The sequence below is a fragment of the Theobroma cacao genome, chromosome 3, assembly GCF_053813885.1.
Source record: "Theobroma cacao isolate CCN51 chromosome 3, ASM5381388v1, whole genome shotgun sequence".
Classification (NCBI taxonomy): domain Eukaryota; kingdom Viridiplantae; phylum Streptophyta; class Magnoliopsida; order Malvales; family Malvaceae; genus Theobroma; species Theobroma cacao.
This window is the reverse complement of record NC_142641.1, coordinates 40,108,621-40,131,202: the sequence shown is the minus strand read 5'-3', so window position 1 is coordinate 40,131,202 and position 22,582 is coordinate 40,108,621. Positions and strand designations below refer to the sequence as shown.

General features: G+C 34.6%; 3 protein-coding genes across 9 annotated transcripts; 2 read left to right on the top strand and 1 right to left on the bottom strand.

The window, feature by feature from the left end:
- Positions 1 to 1,681: 1,681 nt before the first annotated feature.
- SPDS3 (spermidine synthase 3) lies at positions 1,682 to 7,224 on the top strand. 5 transcript variants are annotated; one of them, XM_007038929.3, is made up of 12 exons: positions 1,682 to 1,880; positions 2,559 to 2,609; positions 3,212 to 3,444; positions 3,548 to 3,592; positions 3,902 to 3,978; positions 4,151 to 4,273; positions 4,690 to 4,794; positions 4,895 to 4,967; positions 5,089 to 5,160; positions 5,452 to 5,647; positions 5,880 to 6,009; positions 6,569 to 7,224. In XM_007038929.3, the coding sequence occupies exons 3-12, from the start codon at positions 3,243 to 3,245 to the stop codon at positions 6,665 to 6,667; spliced, it is 1,122 nt and encodes a 373-aa protein (XP_007038991.2). In that variant the 5' UTR covers positions 1,682 to 1,880; positions 2,559 to 2,609; positions 3,212 to 3,242; the 3' UTR covers positions 6,668 to 7,224. The 5 variants fall into 5 exon arrangements, with proteins under 5 accessions (XP_007038991.2, XP_007038995.2, XP_007038994.2 ...); XM_007038933.3 differs by lacking the exon at positions 2,559 to 2,609 and having other exon boundaries at positions 1,683 to 1,880; positions 3,212 to 3,432; XM_007038932.3 differs by lacking the exon at positions 2,559 to 2,609 and having other exon boundaries at positions 1,683 to 1,880.
- An 854-nt stretch (positions 7,225 to 8,078) lies between these two features.
- Positions 8,079 to 12,776, top strand: LOC18605731 (pyruvate kinase family protein). 2 transcript variants are annotated; one of them, XM_007038924.3, is made up of 5 exons: positions 8,079 to 8,233; positions 8,570 to 8,655; positions 8,909 to 9,333; positions 10,041 to 11,690; positions 12,197 to 12,776. In XM_007038924.3, the coding sequence occupies exons 2-5, from the start codon at positions 8,611 to 8,613 to the stop codon at positions 12,330 to 12,332; spliced, it is 2,256 nt and encodes a 751-aa protein (XP_007038986.3). In that variant the 5' UTR covers positions 8,079 to 8,233; positions 8,570 to 8,610; the 3' UTR covers positions 12,333 to 12,776. The 2 variants fall into 2 exon arrangements, with proteins under 2 accessions (XP_007038986.3, XP_007038985.3); XM_007038923.3 differs by having other exon boundaries at positions 8,080 to 8,229.
- Positions 12,777 to 14,598: 1,822 nt separating this feature from the next.
- CNGC1 (cyclic nucleotide gated channel 1) lies at positions 14,599 to 21,698 on the bottom strand. 2 transcript variants are annotated; one of them, XM_088804859.1, is made up of 9 exons: positions 21,460 to 21,698; positions 21,242 to 21,298; positions 20,654 to 20,770; positions 19,624 to 20,191; positions 18,948 to 19,160; positions 17,660 to 17,943; positions 16,500 to 16,611; positions 15,712 to 15,948; positions 14,599 to 15,565 (listed from the first exon to the last, which is right to left on the bottom strand). In XM_088804859.1, exons 3-9 carry the CDS (start codon positions 20,680 to 20,682, stop codon positions 14,867 to 14,869), a joined length of 2,142 nt encoding a protein of 713 aa, XP_088660985.1. In that variant the 5' UTR covers positions 20,683 to 20,770; positions 21,242 to 21,298; positions 21,460 to 21,698; the 3' UTR covers positions 14,599 to 14,866. The 2 variants fall into 2 exon arrangements, with proteins under 2 accessions (XP_088660985.1, XP_017973510.2); XM_018118021.2 differs by lacking the exon at positions 21,242 to 21,298 and having other exon boundaries at positions 21,460 to 21,697.
- Between the last annotated feature and the right edge of the window lie 884 nt (positions 21,699 to 22,582).

Here is a 22,582-nt window from a genome sequence, read left to right as displayed (position 1 = left end):
TATTGTAATTTAACTAAAATAATTTTAATTGAATAATTTATATAATATCTTTACACATACATTTTCATGATCCGCGTGAGATATTTTTTATTCGATTTAGACAAAATATCTTACTTTGAAACTCAAATCGTTCTTCATGAATAATTAAAAAGGCCACTCATGACATTCATCATAACTCGTGAATACAATGCACACATTACACGCAAGACTAATTTATTAATGGTAAGCACATTGTGGAATTATAAAATTTTCATTGTTATCTTTACTTTAGAGTTCCGAAGCCAGTCTCTTCTTGCCACATGTTCAAAGTTTACAATCTTTTTTTTTTATTTGTTTATGAATTTATATATTTACATCTAATATGATAAGGACTTTACAAAATGCCAACCAATCGCTTAATAAGTAGTTAAACCATTACGAAGAGACTCTGACGATGACATATGCTTTTTTGAAATCTCTGTTTCAATCAGGAAAAAAGTTAGGTGTAACGCTGCTGTCCCACGGGCTTAAAATCACCCAATCAACATTCAAAGATCAAAAGATTGGAATAAAACCAGTGATCCAAAGGCCAAATGATCAACGTCACCTTTTAACAAGTCAGTTTTTAACCCGCACAAGAGATACTTTAGTTGGTGAGGAGAGAAATTATTTTTCTTGTTCAATTTAAATTCGATTTTTGTGAAGAGTATTTAAAGATAAAATTTGGAAGTACTATATGGATATATGGATAAGACACATTTTTAAAATTAAAAAATAAAAATATTAAATTCAAGCAAAACTTGAGATATGCTTGACTGTTTTATTTAATAAAAATCAAAATTTCATAATAAGTTTCTTAATGGGAAATTTAATTAAGGGCAACAACGTGAGTAAATGTAAGAAACCTGCGAAACATAACATGGCTTAAGTATGCCCCACGCTTAGGCTTTTATTTTTGAACTTCAGAACGAGAGGACTTTAAAGATTAAAATTTAGGAATTTTAAAGAATTAGTTTTTCATATACTTTCTACGTATGTTCATTTCATTTTAAATTGAATGCTCTATCTCAATATTTATTCTTCTATTTTTAGTATATGTAATAAATAAAACATTTGAAGTATCTAGTCTCAACTTTTGAAACGAACCCCGTCATTCAAACCTCCAATGGGTGCAATCAAATCCTTGTTATGTATTTTGTCAGCTATTGAACATTTGGTGGTACAAAATTGGCGAACTTCCATGTAATGAACGGGACAAGACAAGTGGTCCATTTGTTCACCGCATGCTTAATCTTTGGCTGAAAAGGAACGATGTGAGAGGAGGGGACAAGCAAATGAAGCTCCACATTTTTTTAGGTGTTTTTTTGGAAAAAAAATATATATATATATATATGCTATAAATTGTCCAATATTTTTATGTAAGTCAAAGCAAATACTAAATTTCGTCGCACGTTTGATAATAAAAAAATTTGCCGATGTCAAATACAAAATATAAATATAAATTGTGAAACATATATAAAAGGTTTATATTTAATATTATAAGTATGACTTTTGATTAAAAATAAAATATATTACAAAAAGGCCCCTAATCAATATTCCTAAGATGGGTATATCAGTCATTGTAGTGAAAAAGGAATCCCGTTTAGGAATAATTACCCTGTTTAAATCAAATTTCTGTTTATCTGCGCTTGTATATAACAGGGGCTTTGAAACGCCATTTCCATCCAAAACGAAGTGAAACCTGTAAAGTAAAAAAAAAAAAGACAGGGAAAGAGAGAAGTCAAAAAAAGAAAGTCTTTGTATTTTCTTGTTCTTCTTTCCCGTTCCCGCTCGCTATTTGCACTTTCCAGATTATTCAGAGTCTCATTCTTTTTTTTAACTCTCACTGACATTAACACCAGGCAAGATCTTCCTCTTTCTTTAAACTTTTTTTTTATTATTTTCTTTAATTTTCTCTCCGTATCTTTATAAAATCATACTATTTTTTTTTCTGTTTCTCTGCTTTTTTTTTTTTTGCTCTGCTTTCTTTTGCTCTTTGTTGTTTAATATATTCATTGCCGCTCTGTTAGCTCTGACAACTAATGTGATTTTTTTTCCCTTTCATTTTCTTTTAGTATTTATTTATATATTTCATTTGTTTGAAAAGCGGAAGTTTGTTATCGGTTTTAGGAGATTCTTTGCTTTTGAATTCGCTTTTCTAAACCCTAAATTCTTCCATTTAAAAAATTTCACGGGAGAGAATCGGAGCTTTGCGTTATTATTAGTTTTTGCTTTAAATATTTATACCCGTTTATTTCTGCTATAAAAGCGAAAAGCGGGGTTTAGCTTGCAGTAATTGCATTAACTAAAATTTTTGTTGGTTCACTGTAAGTTTGTAAGCAACTAAAATGGATTTGAAAATTTTGTTTCCATTACGTAACTTGGTGGAATTTTTCTTGCTTTTTTTCTTTATTGCTTTTTCTTATTCTTATAGTCAGACCTACCTAAGGCCTTTTGAAAATCTTGACTTTGATCATTTCTAGAAGTAGCATTTTCTATTTGTTCATATTCCTCTTATTTATTTTTTTAATTTAGTCTAGAACTGGAACGAGATTAAATCAGATACTGCAAAATCGTATAGCTTGATTTAGGTAAGTTTTTACTTTTTCAGAATCGAGGAATTTTCATTTTCCGTTAATTAGGGCATTTCAATTAAATCATTATGATTTTCTTTCCTTTGTTATTACTATATCAGAATCTTCTCGCATTAATTTAGGTTATATTTATTTAGTTTCCTTGAGTACTTTCACGATCATAACCAGTATGCTTCTGTGTTAAAATTTTGTTTTCAAAAGAGTACTGATGATAGCTTTGAATTATAAAAATAAGAACCTTTTTTGGTCTGCAATTCTAGTGTGAAAGTTCTCTGCTGTTTCGCACTCTTACTCTCTGCCTTTTTTTTTTCTTTGTAATTTTCTCCACGCCCCCTTCGTTTTGAGGCTTATTATATTTTTAAAATGGTGAGGAATGTATGAGCCTACTGCTAGAAGAATAAGGAATCTGGTGCTTTTTCCATCAGGAACATTTGGGAACTAACTCTCTGCTTTTTTAAAAGAGCATCTTTAATTCTCTGTATCATCATGCATATTTTGGTGTTTTAGGTGATTTTTTTAGAAAAATTATAATCTGCATGTGTACATATGATGGCTTTATTCTATAAGAAGGGGACTTATGAATTTGTTTTGATGTATAGAGGCTGGAGCCGAAGAAGAAAAAGATAATCTATGGGGGAAGGCGCAGGAAGAGGTTTGGAATGCCAGAAGATTATGGATGGGAAGGTGAATAATGGGAATGGTTCAGAGAAGGCTATCCCTTCTTGTTGCTTGAAGGCTAGGGCTTCAGCTCCTGAGCTTGAGGCAAAATGCCATTCTACTGTTGTTTCTGGGTGGTTCTCGGAATATCAGTCTTCCTCTGGTCATTATCTTGGCAAGCTTTTTTTTCCTGCTCTTTTTCATTATTCACCAGAATAACACAGATTAATCTTTTCTTTTTGTTTGAGGATAGTGACCCTTGTTTTCCTCACTTACAGATAAAGCTGGTAAAAGGGTTTTCTTCAACAATCCTATGTGGCCTGGTGAGCTATAACTCCCCTCTCTAATCTATATATGTTTGGAGTTCTTAAAAATATCATTACCCTTCATAATGGTCATGTCACAATTGTTTTCTGATTTTTTACCATAACAGAGGAAATCTGATAACAATTTCCTTCAGTGGCAATTTTTATTTGTCTCACGATGTTAGGGTCCTGCTTGCCTTTTGATAATTTATCAAAGTAACCTTATTCTATGAGTTGAGAGCTTAGGAGCCTTGATTTGAACTATTGACAACCTCTCATACATTACACCATATCCTTTACTAACAATGTTTCAATTCTTTGCTATAGGAGAAGCACATTCTCTGAAAGTTGAAAACATTTTATACAGGGGAAAGTCGGATTATCAAGAGGTCCTTGTTTTTGAGGTTTGGCACCTCAACTTTGCTTTTGGATTTACACTATTTTCTTCCTTTAGTTTCTTTCTATCTATCTGTTCTCTTATATATTTTTTTTCTTTTTTTTTTGTCTGATTCTGTGTGCCTCTTTTCTTCTGACTACTATGCACAATCTTGCTAATGACGATACTGTTTTCTGCAGTCATCAACCTATGGGAAAGTGCTTGTTCTTGATGGTATAGTTCAGTTGACTGAGAAAGATGAATGTGCATATCAGGAGATGATAGCTCATCTTCCACTTTGTTCAATTCGATCTCCCAAAACTGTAATCTCGTCTAATCTAAGCACAGTTTTTTTCCCTATATCTGGCAGTCTGAAATTTCTGTTTTATCTTTGCTAATTCCATTATTTATTGACGCACTTATCAAACTTTTTTTTTTCCCTTCAATTTCTAAGTTGCCATTTGAAATTAATTTTTCTCTAAGAGTGCTCAATCAGGTAATCTATTTGCAGTTTTGTGAATGAAAGCCTGTTGAAATTGGTTAGTCGTTTTTGTCATCAAAATCATGAGATATATCCCTTAAGCTATTTGAATGATTTAAAGTGTTTCAAGCCTGATTAACTTCAATTTTTTTTTCCTGCTTTTATGGAAATCTTACCTATCTAACCTCAGTTCTATAAAGCTTTTACTTTAGTCTCAATGTGGTTTCATGTTGATTTTTAACTAAATATTTGATGCAGGTTCTAGTTGTTGGAGGTGGTGATGGTGGGGTACTTAGGGAGATTGCTCGGCACAGTTCTGTTGAGCGCATTGATATATGTGAAATAGATAAAATGGTTATAGATGTATGTTGTATTCTAGTGTCTCTTCTTGTTTTCTTTTCCTTCTACCTTTTTGTGTGAAATGTACATTAAATAGCCATTTATCATATTCTCTTTATTCTAGGTTTCCAAGAAGTTCTTTCCAGAATTAGCTGTTGGATTTGAGGACCCTCGTGTTTGTCTTCATGTTGGCGATGGTATGTTGAAACAATATTTTTCCTGTTTCTTTTGCATTCTTTATTTCCCCATGGATTTCTTTTGAATGGTCAAGCGTAATGCTATAATTCCAAGCTGATATTAGTAACACAATCTTAACAGCTGTTGAGTTTCTTCGTCATGTTCCAAAAGGAAAGTATGATGCAATCATTGTTGATTCATCAGATCCTGTAGGTACGTTGTAATATTTGTTCCCTTATAATTTTGTCTATAGTTTTAGTGAGATCTGCAAATACAAAAAAATCTATTGTTTCTTTTAACATGAAAAAGGGTTAGAAGTGAGAAAGTACTTTGACTGTTTCTTATAGTATGTATGTGGTGCTCTTTGCTTATATGCTTTGTTCTGACCTCTTTTAGTTTACAAGAGCTCTTGTGGAAGTTACAACCATGATATCTCTAAATTTCTATGGTTTCTAGACTCAACATTGTACAAGCTTTCACTAGGGGTTTTTGTTTTCAATTTAGGTCCTGCTCAAGAGCTTGTAGAGAAACCATTTTTTGAGACTATAGCTAGAGCATTAAGGCCTGGTGGAGTCCTCTGTAACATGGCAGAGAGTATGTGGCTTCATACACACCTAATTGAAGATATGATATCTATTTGCCGTGAAACATTCAAGGGTTCTGTTCATTATGCATGGGCAAGTGTTCCAACTTATCCAAGGTATTAAATCATGCTTCACTTTTCCTCTATTATTGTTTTAGATAGTTATGATCCTTTTTCCAGTGGCAAACTTATTAGTTATGTAGAATTTTTTGTATAATAATCTATTATTGTTTACATATATGATTTATTTATTGGACAATGTCCTTGGAATTTTCAAGTTTCTCTCATTTCTGACCTCTGACTTCTGGTTTCTTATTTCTTTTTCCTTTTCCCTTTTTTTCCAATGCAGTGGTGTGATCGGTTTTCTGATATGCTCCACAGAAGGGCCACCCGTTGATTTTGTGAATCCCATAAACCCTATTGAGAAGCTTGACGGAGCTTACCATCATAAGAGAGAACTTAGATTCTACAACTCTGAGGTGAGAACTCATATTTTCATATCCAGTTTTCATACATTTCAGCAGGGTACTTAGTACTTATTTTTTCTATTAGACATTAAATCCTTAAATGAAAGAATCTGTTTGGTGCACTAAAATGGACTTCAGAATGATGGGGCATCATTTCATTTCTCAATGAAATAACACCTTGGTCTGCTGTATAGTTTCATCAATTATTCTTTTCTCTGGAACCGAAGTTGCAAGTCTCATCCCTTTCACTATAATTTCTTTTGCTACCTACTCTGAACCTCTAACCATCCTAATGCTGCTGGTGTAGGGTGAATACTTTTGACAGCACTTCATATATTGTCATTTTCATTTAGTATACCCAATTTGAGACCTTAATCTTTAAGTCTTTTGGAATTAGCAATATTGACAGCACAAAGTTAAAGATCATTTACAATATATGAACATGTTTTGTACAAATGCTGATGAACAATGATGTTCTTATGGATGGTCAAATGAAATTGAGATGCATATTAGTAGCGTGGTAGCCTTATGAATTCTCCTAGTAGAAATGTAACTCGTGTTCTATTGACAGATGCACAGGGCTGCTTTTGCATTGCCTTCATTCCTGAAGAGGGAGGTGAGGCTACTATGCGACTCTGCAACCCCAGCACGAGGAGTCTGTGTGTCCTAAGCAAATATGTAGCCATCTCAATTGTTATTTAACTTTATAAGCTGAAATACTCCCATTAGGGAAATAGATGGTTAATAAATGTTTTTCACTGTAGGTGCAGCTGGAGCCATTCTAGCATGCCAGTGTTATCTCAATGAATACTTAGTGTAGGACTTACCACATGGTTGTTATGCAGCAATTTGTTTGCTTGATGAGAGGTATTTCAAATGTCTTCAAGTCATACTACTCGTAATCTGGACTTCACGACAGCCAAAACCTGAAAATTTAGAAGGAAAAAATGAGACGTTGCTTGTATGATAGTTTGAATCACTGTTAAGATTATTTGTATTTGTCGCAGTTATCTCCTAATTTTGCTGTGTATGTTTATGCATCTCCGTGTATTGGCTGTTCCCCCAGACAAGAGAGGTTAAGCGAATGGGTTAGAACGGAGGTGAGGTTGCGCTTGTTGACGCCTTTATGAACTCTACTGTGGGTTGGCTCTCTGGTAGCTAAATCATGGTTCGTGTATTAAGCGTTTGAGTTAGTATGGTTTATAATCATGGTTGATTATTTATGTATGTCGTGAATTGCCTTACAGGGTCCTATTGTTCATTAAATATTTTAATTTTAGGTTAGTACAAAATAAAGTTTTTAAATTATATATGATTATTTAAAATAATTTAACTTTTAATTGCGTTCGTTAATTTCAATGACAGTTGTGTTTTCTGTCACAGTTTTTGATACGATGATATGTTGGACGTATTTTGATGGGGGGTGAGATTATTTGGTAACAACTGATGTTCATATCGAAATCATTAAAAAATTATTTTTTGCAGAATAAATATATATTTTTTAACGATTTTGACCCATGATTATATTTTCATTTAAATGTAATAATAAGTTAAAAATTTAATTAAATAAGTGTGCATAGTTCAGTGGCATTTTAGTTATTAAACCTTAACTTTAAGTCTCAAATCCGTGCAATACCGGTTGAGTTTCTGGAAAGTGACGACTGCATAGCCAAATTCCATTTTTTCTACTTCTTCAATCTGAGTTCTGACCCTCTCCCCCTCGTCTAACTTACTTTGTCTGCAGTTTCGTTGTGCCTAAATTCGTGGCCAGCATTAGTCCGTCATGGGTTGATGGAATTATAGATAATCATTTTCCGTGAACAAGCGTCAGTTCCTTTTCTTTTTAGTATATATATTATGTATTTTGAGTTTGGCTTTATGAATGGATTGAGGATTATGATTGAAAAACTGTGATTAAAATACTATTAGCAAAGTCATTTTTTTAGAAAAAAGAAATCAAACTTAAATATTAGAATTAAAAAATATGCAGTGGTCCAATCTCCTCCTGTTCCCCAGTCCCAACAGCCCAAGTTGGCGGCCTTGAATCACCTTCTGTCTGATGGATTCTTCCACGTGTCGAGTATTGACCGAATCTGGCACGCGCTATCCACACTCCCACCTTCACCCATTGCCACTCACGTTTTTTGTTTTCTCCTTCTCGTGCAAAGGCAAAGCCGCAGCTGCCGAGGAACACAGGCAGGCAGGAACCAAAAAAGCTTCTCAGCACCGCAAGTAGGTACCTGACAATCTCGATTTTGCCTCGACACATCTAACGCTTTTCTTCTCAATTTTGAAAAGTCAAAACCAAAAGACAATGTTGTTCATAGTTTCGTGATTTTTACTGAGAATTTCCATTTTGGTTTCTGCTCTCAAGAAAATTCTTTTCTGGTGAAAACAAACGAAATCAGTTTGTACATTTCGTTAATTTTTTTTATCCGAATTTGATTGTTGAAATGGGCAAGTTTTCTTCTTTGTATAAAAAAATTGGAAGTATTTTTTCAGCTTTGATTAGTTATAATTTTTTAGATGAATCTGAAGCTTTTTAATAGTCATAATATGTACTGGTTTGCAGGTTTGAACTTTGTGTATTTGTGGTTGAGTATCAGCGAATAGATGACGGCTTCTATAGTTACGAATCACAAGGCTATTCCACGCCATGTAATTACTGCCTTTTCCTTCAATTTTTCATTGAATCCTTGGGAATAAATAATAATTTATTTTTAACAATGAATTCTTATGGATTTTGCATTGAAAATCCTTGCTCACATTATTATTCCCCTAATCTTTTAGGTTTAATTATATTTTAATTTTACTCTGGGAAAGAAGTTTATTCGAATAAACAAATCAAGACTTTCTTTTTTTCCAATGAAATGTTTTACTTTTGCCTTATCTTGATATGCCATCTTACCAGGCTATCCACACAGCTGATGTTTCGAAATTGGGATTATGTACCCTGGGGGGGAAGTTTGCATATCTGCCTTGCAGACTTAATGTAAGACAGTCAGCGCAAATGGTTCAATTATTAGCAAAATTCAGGAACACCCTCGCTCGAAAGACAACAGCTTTTGCTATTCCGAATGAAAACAATGAAGTTGAAAGAAGTGGTTCGCATGCTTGTTCCGATGATCAAGTGCTCATGCCTTTGGAAAATTACAATAGTTCCGGTCATCTGGAAGGGGAAGCTGTTGATTCTCTTTCAAAGTCAGAAGCAGGATTTTTTCAGAGGGTTGAGCACTTGGGAAACCAGGCAAGGGTTCTTGACAAATTGAGGGCTGTATATTTACATGTGTTAGCATCGGAACAATGGAATGCTTCTAGGCTGAAGCTATCTCACAAGTATGTTTGGAACTAGAATTTTTCTTATGTCTGCACTTTAGTAGTTCTACCATCTGGTATTTTTATTTTCCATTGGGTTCTTAAAGCTCTGTTTCTTTGACTCAAATTTTATGCCATATTTATATTTATTTGCATAAATTTAATCTATTGACCTATTGACTGGCATCTGTGGTCTTTAATCTGAAGCTGATCTGTGAATTTTCTTTATTTTCTCTACTTTAATCATTGCTAGCTTCAATTACCAAATAAATTAGGCCAATCATGGGTAGGTCTGAATTTCATGTTTAGCTTATTCTTCATTATTGTATACGCAAGTTCATCATTTGTTGTTGTGTTCTGTAATGAAAATATATGCAAATCAACCTTGTATTTTCTTTCAGAATATACAAAATAGTTTTCAATTTATATACTTTTTAGTGTTTTGTTGAGTTGGAAGCTCAATTTAAACCCAAACAAATAAATGAATAAATAAATTTTTATGCAAAATATTTATCTTATTTTTCTGGCCTAGTTAATATAAAGCAGGTTGTTTATGATTTTAATGAGATTCTTCACCGTTAAGAAAGTGGAAAAAACAAAAACAGTGACTTGAGAAGAGATATTGGCTGCCCTTTGGAACTTCCTTTATTTTTTTTTACTCTTTTATGCACTTCAAGTTTCTTATTTGGGGAGGCATTTTCTAACACATGGAGTATTCCTCATTGCAGAAATTACATGGAGAGTGCAACAAACTTAATCCATTATCTGGCTTTGAAATCTCTTGACACTGAAGCACTCAAAGATGATCTTGCTTTGATCAGTCTGTTGAATTTGGAGATGGTCAATTCATCTGTCCTAGCAAGTCTAACCACAGGCATCCAACTGTTAGAAAACCTACAATTAAATTCTGTAAGGGCTATTGGGAATGTTAGTGCTGAAATTTGCATGCAGGAAAAATTAGATCAGCAAAATAAAGGGAATTTCATGATAAATGCAATGAAGAAGAAGGCATTTTTAAATAGAGAGTTATTATTGGGACCACTTCAAGATAGCAGACTTACTCATATCATGACAACAGTTGGCGAAGAGGCTCTTGAGAGTGAAACACTAATAACCAATCTTATAAAGGCTGGGACTTCTGTTATTCGACTCAATTGTGCACATGGAAACCCGCAACTTTGGAGTGAGATAATCAGAAGGGTAAAACAAAGTTCTCAAATGCTGGAGTCACCATGTCGAATTCTTATGGATTTAGCCGGACCAAAACTTCGTACAGATAATCTAAAGCCTGGTCCATGTGCGGTAAAAATATCTCCAAAGAAAAATGCTTCTGGAAATGTGATTTTTCCTGCACAAGTTTGGCTTTCTCACAAAGGAGCCGGCCCGCCTCCTCCTCATCTTTCTCCTGATGCAGTTCTGTTCATAGATGACCAAGAATTTCTCACTGAGGTCAAAGTAGGTGATACCTTGAGGTTCTTTGATGCTAGAGGTAAGAAAAGGATGCTAAAGATCTCCAGAGTCTTTCACATTTTTTCAGGTACTGGTTTTGTGGCTGAGTGTACTAGGACTGCTTATGTTAGTTCTGGAACCGAATTACTTATTAAGAGGAAGAAAGGTAGGTTCCTTGTTGGACAAGTGGTAGATGTCCCTGCTAGAGAGTCATTTATCAGACTAAGAGTTGGAGACTTGCTAATTATATCGCGGGATGGTAAGTCTGACCAGGATAACTCCTATGGGCACACAAGTCGTGCTTATAGAATAGCATGTTCATCAGGCTATCTGTTTGATGCAGTCAAACCTGGAGAGCGCATAGCTTTTGATGATGGAAAGATTTGGGGAGTCATCAAGGGAACTAGTAGTTCAGAGATTGTTGTCTCGATTACTCATGCTGGCCCAAGAGGGACTAAACTTGGATCACAGAAATCCATCAACATTCCAGACAGCAATATTCGGTATGAAGGTCTGACTTCAAAGGATCTGGTGGATCTCGAATTTGTTGCTTCCCATGCAGACATGGTGGGTGTTTCATTTGTTCGAGATACTCGTGATGTTATTGTACTTCGCCAAGAACTGGAGAAAAGGAAACTTCAGAACTTGGGGATTGTTTTGAAAATTGAAACAAAAAGTGGGTTTGAGAAATTGCCCCTGTTGCTCTTGGAGGCAATGAAGTCTTCAAATCCTTTAGGGGTTATGATTGCCAGAGGAGATCTTGCAGTAGAGTGTGGCTGGGAAAGATTGGCTGATATACAAGAGGAAATATTGTCTGTTTCTGGCACTGCTCACATACCGGTTATTTGGGCAACTCAGGTCCTGGAATCACTTGTCAAATCTGGTATTCCTACCAGAGCTGAGATTACTGATGTTGCAAATGGAAGGAGGTAAGTGGTCCAATTGTATTTCCCTGGATATTTACATATTATTGATCAATGAAATTCATTTAACTCTTCAAAATATGTTTTGAGATGCATCAGCACTTCAGTTTGTATGCAGCCAATTTTACATGCATTTCCACCATCCTGAATGCAAGTTTTGTTTATTAATAGCTTCTCACATATTCTGCTGGCATAGCATAATACAAATACTTTTCCTTCTGTTAAGTGGAGTGGTCTTGTCCCGAGTACTTGTTCCATATCAGGTGGCTTTGCCACTTAAGATAGCCAGTGGATTTCCCCGACCACTGCCGCCTCCTCAGCCTCCTTCTCCCATCTTTCTCAAACACTTCTTTGTTTAAGCTAACATACATACCAACAAGAATCTGAATTCCATTGTAATAAGAATTCAATGACGTTCTTTATGTTTCTTTTCCTCCTTTCTCCTAGAAGAAGTTGCACCTAAACGATCAAATACACGGAAGGATTAAAAGCTTCTCATTTTATTTTGCCAGGGCAAGCTGCATTATGTTGAATAAAGGGAGACACATTGTACAAGCTGTTTCAACTCTAGACAGCATCCTCCGGGCTAACTCCAAGGAGATGAAAGCCGAACGGAAGCCTCTTGTTCTGTCCAGCCATCTCTTTTAGGGAAGCCCGGTTTCTTGCATTTAGTGGAATACTGTCATTCTGTATGGTTAGCAGCAGCACGTATCTAATTTGGGACAACAGAGAGTTCTGTTTGGCCGTCAAGAAATCTGAGGATTAATATCTTAGGCTATGTCAATATTGATAGCTTCCATAGCACAATAGTGAGATACCCTTTTTGCAATTTCTCGGTAATGGATATGTCGTCTGCTTCAATGACATGCAACTGTCTAAAATCGCCTGAAACAGGTATTGTACAGTTTATATCATCGAACAATATTTTCTCCAAAAGAAATTCTAAAGGAATGGTAAGATTTTGCTAGAAGAAATATGTGCCCTCACCAGCGGCAAAGTGGTGCATGATCGCTGTTTTGCCATGTAATTACCCAGTTTGACTGTGATTTATTGTTGAATCAACAAAATTCTCATGGCTTTCGTTTTCTTTAATGTTGGTTGCCAATAACGATAAGGTCGCCAATTGTAATTGTAATTTACTGATAATATATAAAATTAGACATAGATGATCATTTAAATACTTCATTAAATGTCATTATTATACTAACATTTAAACCTTAGGGAACTTCCTGCATTAACTGCAATTTCTTTTTCTAAGTGTTAGTGACGAGTTTTAGATAATGTCTTGTCTTACATTATACTAATAACAATCATCTAATATTAACTTAATGGTTGCTGAAATCAGAACATTGAACATGATATTGCGGGTTTGAATCCTTCTTTAATTGTTTGAAAACATTCAAAATCACTGTTTCGAGCAAGGGGAAAGAGGCAGACAAGTTGTAAAACAAAAGTACGATATTCTTCATTCTCCCAACTGAAAGACCGTATTCTTCAGGGTTTCCTAGTTTAACTACAAATTCCCATGTCAACACAAACGAAACGAAGCACACGAGTTAAAGCTTTAGCAACACGATGCTGATTACAATAGCAACAACTTTCAGATGCGTCATGGTGCGTGGACCTCGTACAGTCAACCACTGCATCTAAAAAGGTAACAAGTTTTTAATCAACGAGTGATGGAGATTTATGTGTATTATTGTCAGGAATGGAGGCGAAGACGCTAGTGTTTCCAAAAGCTGAAATGTCTCCTTTCGTCATATATGTATATATATGTATATATATATCAAATATCATCTTCTGAAAGCTCCCAATGCAATCCAAAAATGGAAAAGTTTATGATCTTTAACGCACATATACAAGACTTTTCAGACTCCGATCCACTCCATTCAGACGCCTCCAACATCACAATCAAATAATGGAGGGTATGTTTCACTGGCTAACCGTACTCTGTCATGGTAAATACTTTTTCAGTTTCATTTATTTTGACGTAATATATTTTTTGAAAAATATTTTTAAAATTTATATTTGTTCAAAAAAATAAAAAAATTATTTTCGATGTAAAACATTTTACAAATCAATAAAAAAAATAACCATAGACTATGTACAATGTTTTATGCCTTTAAAAGATATAAGACATTTTTCAAAAAACAAAAAAACTACCTTTAAAGTAAACTTGGCTTAATAAGTTTTAATATTTAATTTAAAAAATTAACTTAAAATATTACTATTTAAATTATTCAATATTATTAAAATAAAAAAATATTTTTTAATAAACTCATTCAATACTATTAATATTTTTATTTATAAATTAAATAAATTTTCTTAATAATTATAACAAAAAATATTTTAATAATCATTATTTAATGAATATACATTTATAAATATAAATTTCAAATATTTTACACAATTGATTAATTTTATTTTTATAATGTTTAGTAAAAAAAATAATGAGATGGTTAAATACTCTGAAAAATATCATTATTTATTTTTTCTATCTTCATTTTCATTCTTCATTTTAATGTGATAAACAAATAATAAACTCTTATTTATTATTTTAATACCCAAACAATTCCATTAATGATGATTAAAACTATTTTTTACAAGATGATCTAAATAATAAATAATATTTTTGATAATTTATCTAAATAATAAAAAATATTAAAAAATTTTATAAAATATTTTACACAAATTTTTTATAGTTACCAAACAATTCCTTAATTTACAAAGCAATTTTGCAGCTGAGTGAGTTAAGAGTGATCCATCAGGCATCTTTATGAGACTTTCAACGCATAGCCCACCAGATTTTTAAGCTTAAGGTAGAATTTTTAAAAAAAAAAAAAAAAAAAAACTGAAGCACTTTTTTCAACTTACCCTGCAAGGCTTTGTTCTCCATGTTACATGATGCAGCATCTTTTTGCAAAACTCTTGAATCTGTTATACTGAATGTTTTGTAGATAGTAACTGCAGTAGAACATATCGGTAACTGCCGAAAACTGATCAGGAGCAAAGAATAATGGAAGATTTACATATACAACATATACAGACGTCAAACACAACAAACGGCAGCTTTCTACCATTATATGTTTCCCTGGTTTGGGAGGGATGAGATTTCCTACTCTGTTCCAAACACAACTTTTATATAATAAGAGAGAGAGAGAGAGAGAAACAAACCGACTTGCCTAATGTTCTTCAGCGGTAAAATCTGGCTCTGCTGGCTTCTGAAGCAGCATAGGTGGTACCCTCTCTGGCAACCTTGCTTTACGAGTACGATTTCGCCGTAAAGCACGAAGTGCATTGGCAGCAAACCGTGAGGCATAAATAGTGGCACCTAAACTTGGGGAACTCCCACCAGCATTAGCTAAAGCATCTTGCAATCTATTCTCCTCTTCTCTAAGAGATTCTTCCAGCTTCTTTTTGCTATAGCGGCGCCAAGCTGCTTGTATGAAACAAGCTGCCCAAGTCCTCCACTGCTGTGAATAGAACCTGAAAGTGTGACGTAGCTGCTTACTATGAAGCCGGCGGAACTGAGAAGCAACAAACTTCAAGTCATCAGCCATTAGAGCAAAAGCTTCAACTTCAGTAAGGGCTCGAACAGTTCTAGTTGAGATTGGGAGGTTCGATGAAGAATGGGGATCTAGTGCCCATGTGAGAAGTTCCTCTCCACAGAAGTCTCCTGCCCCCAGATATTCAGAATTAAAGAAGCCAGTTCTTCCACCATTTGTTGTCATGGTCAATAGTTTACCCCGCATGATGAAGAGCATCTCATCAACTGGGTCTCCTTCCCGAACAATGTAGCTCTCCTCTGTGTAGAGAACCGGCTTAAGACGGTCACACATTGCATCCAATAATTGTTCATCCATTTTTTCAAACATTGGCACCTTCAACATCAAAGCAAAAGAGTGAGATAACCTTAAAATCAGTGATTAATGGAAAAAATGCAAGTCAAATGATAACATCTAGCAATCTTACTCCAGAAAAGGATGCAATCCAATTAAAACAATGATCAGAAGGTCAAGGCACTCACTCTCATGAGTAGAGCCAAGCAAAGATGGCGCTTTATATCCCTTCGAAGGTCCTTGGGGAGATTACGAAGTAAATTCTCTTCATCAACTCCTCTAGTTTCTTGCCACCTGTATTGCTCATATCGTCTTATCCGCTCCCTCAGATTCTCTGGTAGTAAGCGGTGGGACATCCATTGTTCTGCATCACGTCTTTTCACTCTCATCTCCTCCAATCTGGTAGTCGTGGACTGCAAATATGTCTGTTTCACAGCAAATTTGACTCATCATAGCCTATAATTAATGGTCTCTTTTGTAAGAGTGAAGTTGGAGCATCCAAACCATTTCACAGTAGACACAACTAAAGAATCATAGAGTTGCTTAATATCTCCTTGTAATTTGTTGGAGAAAGCAACAGAAAGAATTGCAGAAGTAACAGCATGAGTTACATATTTCCTATATGTTGCACCCAATGCACATTGTATAATAAATATAAGAGAGAAAGTGAGAGAGAGTCAAAATGCTTGGACATTATAAAATCTGAAATCAACAGAAAAGCTTCAGCCATTGCAAACAGATTATTTATGCTTCTCAAGAGAAGAGATTGTACAATCCAGTGAACAGCATGCAGCTTATGCAGAAGACTTACGAAACTCACAACGGTAGAAACTAAATTCTTTAGAAAAAGCTTCAGAGTAGAAAGATTTAAAGATACCAAATGTTGTGTCCTACTAGAAATTAGAAACCAGTTCCACAGCTACAAACCGAAAAACTTGACATTCAAATTCAAAGAACAGAGATTCTTGGTACAAACCTGCATATTTCCAATGAGAAATGAAAACAGAACCAAGCCCGAGATTGACATGAAAACTGCAAAGCAGATTTCCCAAACATAGGTACTAGTTTCAAGGTTCTGACCCAAAGAACTGCAAAAAGGTGAAGTACAAAGATATCAGACAATACTGTCAGAACTTAATGGCAATGTGCTAACCACAGGAAAGAGAGAGAATACAAGTAATCAAAGAAAACAAAAACCTGTTTTAAAAAAGGAAATTGAAAGTAAATGAATATACTCCAAAATTAGAAAAACTCAGTTGGACTGAAGATGGACATAGAGTCAATCTTCAACAAGCCTAAATAAAGAAGACCATAATTAAAGCCATCACTCAGCAGAGACCTCTTAAAAGCATTTAATCGCAGTTTTTTAAAGCACCACAAGAGCTAATGAAGCATGCTGCACTGTCATGAATCAATCTCAATTTCATCACTGCATCAAACATTAGTCACTGATCCCAACATCACTTCCCACCCACCTCCAAAAAAAAAGAAAAAAATGAACAAATTTATAGAAAAAGGGCAGATGCTTACACCCTGAGTTCTATCAATGATCATCACATATATTATGAAAAGAGGGGTTCATCACATTATACGTGCAATGTACACCACATGCAAATTTTTGCAACCCACCCCCTCAATGCGAAGACAATGTGATAAAAACAAGAGACCACTTCATTTATTTTTATTATGATTCTGAGAGGTCATGAGTTAACAACTTAACTAGATGGCCAAAATTATGTTGAAAGAGTAAATACTTAAAGGCGAAAATCTTATTTAATTAGATTTGTAAATTTTGTCAAACAAAATAAAGATTCATTATATCATTATAATAAAAACAACATTAGACATCATCTATAAATAGAGTCCATGGTTGGGAGATCAATGATAAATATTGTCAACTACCAAAACTAGTGATAAAGAACTCAAAAAGAGGTATGGCAACAAGCATATTAGAGATGGACAGAACACAATTAAGCTGAAGTCAAAGATTTAGCAAAATACTTTTCAGAAAAAAAAAAAAGATTTAGCAAAATATAGCTGAAATACAGCCCATCTAGTAGAGAGAAACAAGCAAGGACCCAGCAAAAACTCTATGGGCAGAGGAAAATAAATGAAAAGGATCATATATGAGCACACCTTAGGTTTTGCAGGCCCCACCAAAAACAGTAAAAAAATTTCTCTGGAAAATCTTTCGACTCCACAACACCAGATTGAAGGGCATCAAGGAATATTCCAAAATTGAAAAGTGTTGTATTGGGTGTTTGTATAGGGCATGATTGATTTAGAAATGCACTAACAGAAGAATCACCAGGACAAGATAATGAATCGGGAGGGCATCCAGTAGAACTATTTCTACAGGCATCTTTCCAGCATGTGTATTCCCTTTCAATGGAAAACAAGTACCAAAAAGCTCCAAGAACCTACAAGAAAAGCTACTTTATCATTGGAAAATTTGGCAGAAGAATGAATTACGCTTTAAGTCAGAATAAGAGATACATTATAAAGAGAAAATATAACAGCTCCAGGCTTATAATATGCAGTTAACCAGATTCATACCATTAAAAAGTTTTAACTGATGTAAATGCCAATAATAATACCCAGACAACAATTCCCCATTGTTAGTTCAAAAGCACAAATTGGCATGCATAAGGTGTAGGATACAAAAATACATCCTCCTTTGGAGGATATCAGTTTTTTTTAAAATATAAGTAATCAGCTTTTATGCATAAATATAACTTAGACAGGAAAAAACAAAAAGTTATATCTTCCACAGGAGAGTGCCAATTTTAATGCAACAATTTGAAGTTCAAAAAAAAAATGCAACAATTTTAAGAACAGGTCCAACTTTTTACAAAAGTTAGACACTAATTATTTTGTGAGGATCTTAGGGACAAGGGGAGAACATTGAAGATGAAGAAAACAATCCATTATAGATATTATATACCTATTCACTACCTTATATTGAATCATTATTCATGCACTTGCTCTGAAGTTAGAGCAACCTTCATATTTTACATTTCATGCTAAACTCTTCCACCCATTTCAATCAAACCTTAATCCACAACTTCGTAATACAAGTTATGGCTTTTCAAATTCCCATACTTCAGCTTCGACCTCTATTTTCAAAAAATATACATCAGCTGTTTTCTTAATGAAAATAATAATCATAAAAATAAGATGATTGACTTCAGAAGACATAAGAACACTTTTCCTCCACATGCAACAAAATCCATATGGTTAGAGATCTGCCTTTTTAAGCGTTTCCCTCTCATTATGCTGTTTTAATTTTGAAATCTCTTGAGTCCTACAAGCAATAAACCACTCAAGAGCCAAAGCCAAACACAAAAAGTACATGCAAAAAAGCAAATATAACAAAAGGTATAATTATGGTTAAAAATATTCTACTACCATCTAGCAAACTTACATGGCTTGCTAGCATGTAAAGAAAGAGATTGAATGCAGCTCCAGCCCATGCAGTTTCAGTTAGTATGCCAGAAGTCCTCGTAACTTCCTTATATAGAGGATATATTCGAAAAAACCTTGGCACATATTGGAAGAAAACAACAAACTTCAACAAGTTCTTGGTATTCAATGACCTCAAACCTCTCATATGTGGTATGATAATTAAAATCACCACCTGGACAAAGAACAAGAAGTTAAAAGTCCAAGCCGATAGTATCAAATTCAATGATGATGAATTTATGACTTCAATAAGATATTGCACATGATAGTATAGGAGTCATGACTACAGGCACAAGTTCATGGAAACAAAGACTGTGATAAATCATTAGGTTTCCATCAAAGATGCAAAGCTTAGTTAGCGCAATTAGAGTTACCCTTTGAACAACCTGAAAACTCACTCTTGCTACAGCAGTTTTTAGAATGGTTCAACAACTGCAGTTACGACAGAATTGCTAAATACTATTCACAGTGCAAAGAGCACAACAAGAATAAAGCTTCTGCTCACCCAATAAATTAAAAAGATTCATCCATGCTCTGCATTTTAACTTTTAAAGCCTCAATAGAGAATTACCTCTCATATTTTAACCAGGTAAATACAAGAGAAAGAACATTTTCAGAGGTCTACAAGGTTTTCTTACCTGAGGGAGGGGAAGAACTGCTAGAATGTCGATTACAAAATATGATTTCAGATACCTCTTCGCTATTGCCCATGAATCTTCAACTAAAACACCTCTTCCGAAGACACGAGAAGAAGGTGCAATGAACCCAGTACGAAACTGAAAAACAATATGGATTACATAAAAGATATCTGTGAATGAACGCAACACACTGGCTGTAGCCTCCATCTTTTCGTCCAAAGCAAGGCACTTCTTATCATCATTAATCACTGGGATGTAGAAGAACAAAGGATCAATTGAGACTGCTATTATGCATGACAATACAAATATCTTGTTCCACCTATGAAGGAATGACCCCTGTGGATCAAGAACTTTCTTACTAGAACCAAAGCCTTTAGCCACAACTCTGTTAAATGAACAAGATCTCAATGACTTTATAATCCCTTTAATCCTTTCTGAACCAGATTCAACCCCTCTTTGAAACTTTTCTGAAAATGAATTTATTGCAAATCTAACTCTCCCCGAATTTATCCCCTTATTATCAGAATATTGTGCCTCAGTGCTTTTCTCTGAATTCCAATCCTGGAACCTGGAAGACAGAAATTGATTTGAAGAAAATAAGTCTAACTTTTTATGTAGACAAAAGTAAAAGTTAGTAAGAGAAAATCAAAGCCCTATACTAATCACACAATATGTCACAATAACAGACATGGCATAAAATTGCAGTTGTGTGAGAAACGATGCATCAATAGTTATGGAAGCAGTAGATGAAGGCTAAGGTCACTCAAAAAGAAGTGGCAGTGACATGGCTGTGTCAATGACAGTAACTACAGCCGATGGGTATCAGTAATAGCATCATTGGGTGATGCAGAGGGTGGACGATGCCAGAGCTGATGGTTTGGCTTGCAAAATCGCACATCTTATAATATCTTAATGGCTTTAGGAATCAAAAAGTACATCTAAGACCTAAAATCAAGCACAGAATCCACTAAAAAAAACATAATCATCCTTTCACGTAACAAAAGCAATAAAAATGTAAGAAGTTACTGACCTCACAAACTTTTCTGGCGGATAACTCATAACTACAGCTTTCCTTATGATCCGACCTCTAAAAGAAGAAGAATCAACTCTGAAACATAAATAAATTTAAGAAACTGCTTCATGTACCCTGAAAAGGGAAGAACAGAAATAAAACACCAAGTTAGAACATCCCAATCTCTATTGCAGGCCAGGCACAACTATAGACAACCACAAAGGCAAAAATATATACCATTGCACAAACGTTAAAGACAACTAAAAACCAGACATAAAATTCGTTACGTCCAATGAATTACAAAGCCGAAACAAGAAATCAGTCAATTTTACTCTCCCTTCACATGAAGATAATAGAAAATAACCTCCATTAAATCGTTGCATCATCATACTAATTAGTGAAAAAGGAAAGAAAAGAAAGTGACATGTAAAGTTGCAGATAGGCCACTAACTCCAATTGACCAAAATCCAAAAATATCTTAAAAAGATAAAAAGCGATACCGTACTCAACAGTAATGTCTACGCATAATTGAAAGAAGCTCTTGAATTACATGATTATTCAAGCCAAATTTTAGAAAAAAATAAATGTAGTAAATAAAGAACATACAAGCAAGCAACTTCTTCAGTTTCAGTTTCTTCAAGTCAAAGATCAAACCGTTTAAACCTGTTCTCAAAAATAAGTAGCCCTAAGCTGTCGGGAAAGTTTAAATTCAAAACATTCCTCTATAAATTGAAAAATAAAGATAATAATCAAGTTAAATATATGAATAATATCCAAAGCAAATGCAAAAAAAAAAAATGGAGATAAGGAAGAAGGAAACATACAAAGTAAGAAACCTTTGCGGAGTCTAAACCAGGTTGGAAATGAATTACCGAATTTAAAATTTTCTACTTCTTCCCTTTCCTCTTCAGAGAGAGAGAGAGAGAGAGAGTAGGGGGAGGGAAGGGGGAAGAAATTTCCTGGAAATATCTAGGGTAGGGTATAGGGTCAGGGACTGAGTCGTTTCTCTTTTTCCATTCTCATTTAATAAATTAAAGACACGACGCCAAAGACAGAGAGTCCTGCTAGGGAAGCAAGAAATTCTTGTGACTCGGGGTCCACTGGAAAAAAGCTTTCTATGGGGTAAGTTCTGCGTTGGCCTTTCCCTCAGGTTCGCTGTTATCCAATTTCGTCCGCTACAAGGTTGACTCAGCTGTTCAGGTCACCGGTAATATGATTTTATTTCTACCGTCCCCTAGTGGCTGGTGTTTTCGCTTTTGATTGCAAAGGGATGATGTGGCGATATATGATTGGGGAAGTGTGCAGATTTAAATAAAAGAGAACCGGATCAGAGGCTTGTTCTCATGACATAGGGTTGATGCGCCAAAAACCGTAGAGTACGTCTTTACTGAAGTCAAAGTAAGTGGCAGAGATTCTCGGCGCCCTTGTTGACCCAGAACCCGAGGCTGATCACAGAGGATTTTTGCCACCGTACCCCTGCTCCTATGCTGAATTTCCTTTGAATATTGGGGCTGGGATTTAAATTTCTAGTGGTAAATATATAGATCAACGATAATAATAATAATTGAATTTTTTATTGAAATTTTTTTTACAGTTTGAACATAATTTTGAGTATTATGCTTACAAGAATAAGCAGCAACTAAATTATGACTCTTGCATCAATTGTCACAAAATATTAAAAACTTAAATTATTACTGAAGAAACTGTTCACAAAGTTAGAGGTGAGGAAACTTAACCAAATGGTTTGAGTTGGGTTAAGAGTTAAAGTCCAGCGTACCCTGGCCCCAATTTGCCCATTTGGAATTTTGGATAACACAATCGACGATAGGCTATGGATGTTAGATATGGAATAGGACAAGTTTCGTCATCTTCCGTCTTTTGCATTCGATATATCCAATACTTTGCTGACTTCTTAACTGATGAAATCTATAGAAAATTCTTGTCTTG

Excerpts from the sequence above, each read along its gene's own strand:
- CNGC1 (XM_088804859.1), bottom strand. The coding sequence starts at position 20,682 with ATGAGTTATCCGCCAGAAAAGTTTGTGAG. Across the intron at positions 19,161-19,623 it reads CAGTTCTTCCCCTCCCTCAG|GTGGTGATTTTAATTATCAT; the intron begins GTAAGAAAACCT and ends TTCTTTGTCCAG. Across the intron at positions 15,566-15,711 it reads GCTTGGCTCTACTCATGAGA|GTGCCAATGTTTGAAAAAAT; the intron begins GTGAGTGCCTTG and ends TTGATGTTGAAG.
- LOC18605731 (XM_007038924.3), top strand. The coding sequence starts at position 8,611 with ATGACGGCTTCTATAGTTACGAATCACAAGGCTATTCCACGCCAT. Across the intron at positions 9,334-10,040 it reads AGGCTGAAGCTATCTCACAA|AAATTACATGGAGAGTGCAA; the intron begins GTATGTTTGGAA and ends TCCTCATTGCAG. Across the intron at positions 11,691-12,196 it reads GATGTTGCAAATGGAAGGAG|GGCAAGCTGCATTATGTTGA; the intron begins GTAAGTGGTCCA and ends TTATTTTGCCAG.
- SPDS3 (XM_007038929.3), top strand. The coding sequence starts at position 3,243 with ATGGGGGAAGGCGCAGGAAGAGGTTTGGAATGCCAGAAGATTATGGAT. Across the intron at positions 3,445-3,547 it reads TTCCTCTGGTCATTATCTTG|ATAAAGCTGGTAAAAGGGTT; the intron begins GCAAGCTTTTTT and ends CCTCACTTACAG. Across the intron at positions 4,274-4,689 it reads CAATTCGATCTCCCAAAACT|GTTCTAGTTGTTGGAGGTGG; the intron begins GTAATCTCGTCT and ends TATTTGATGCAG.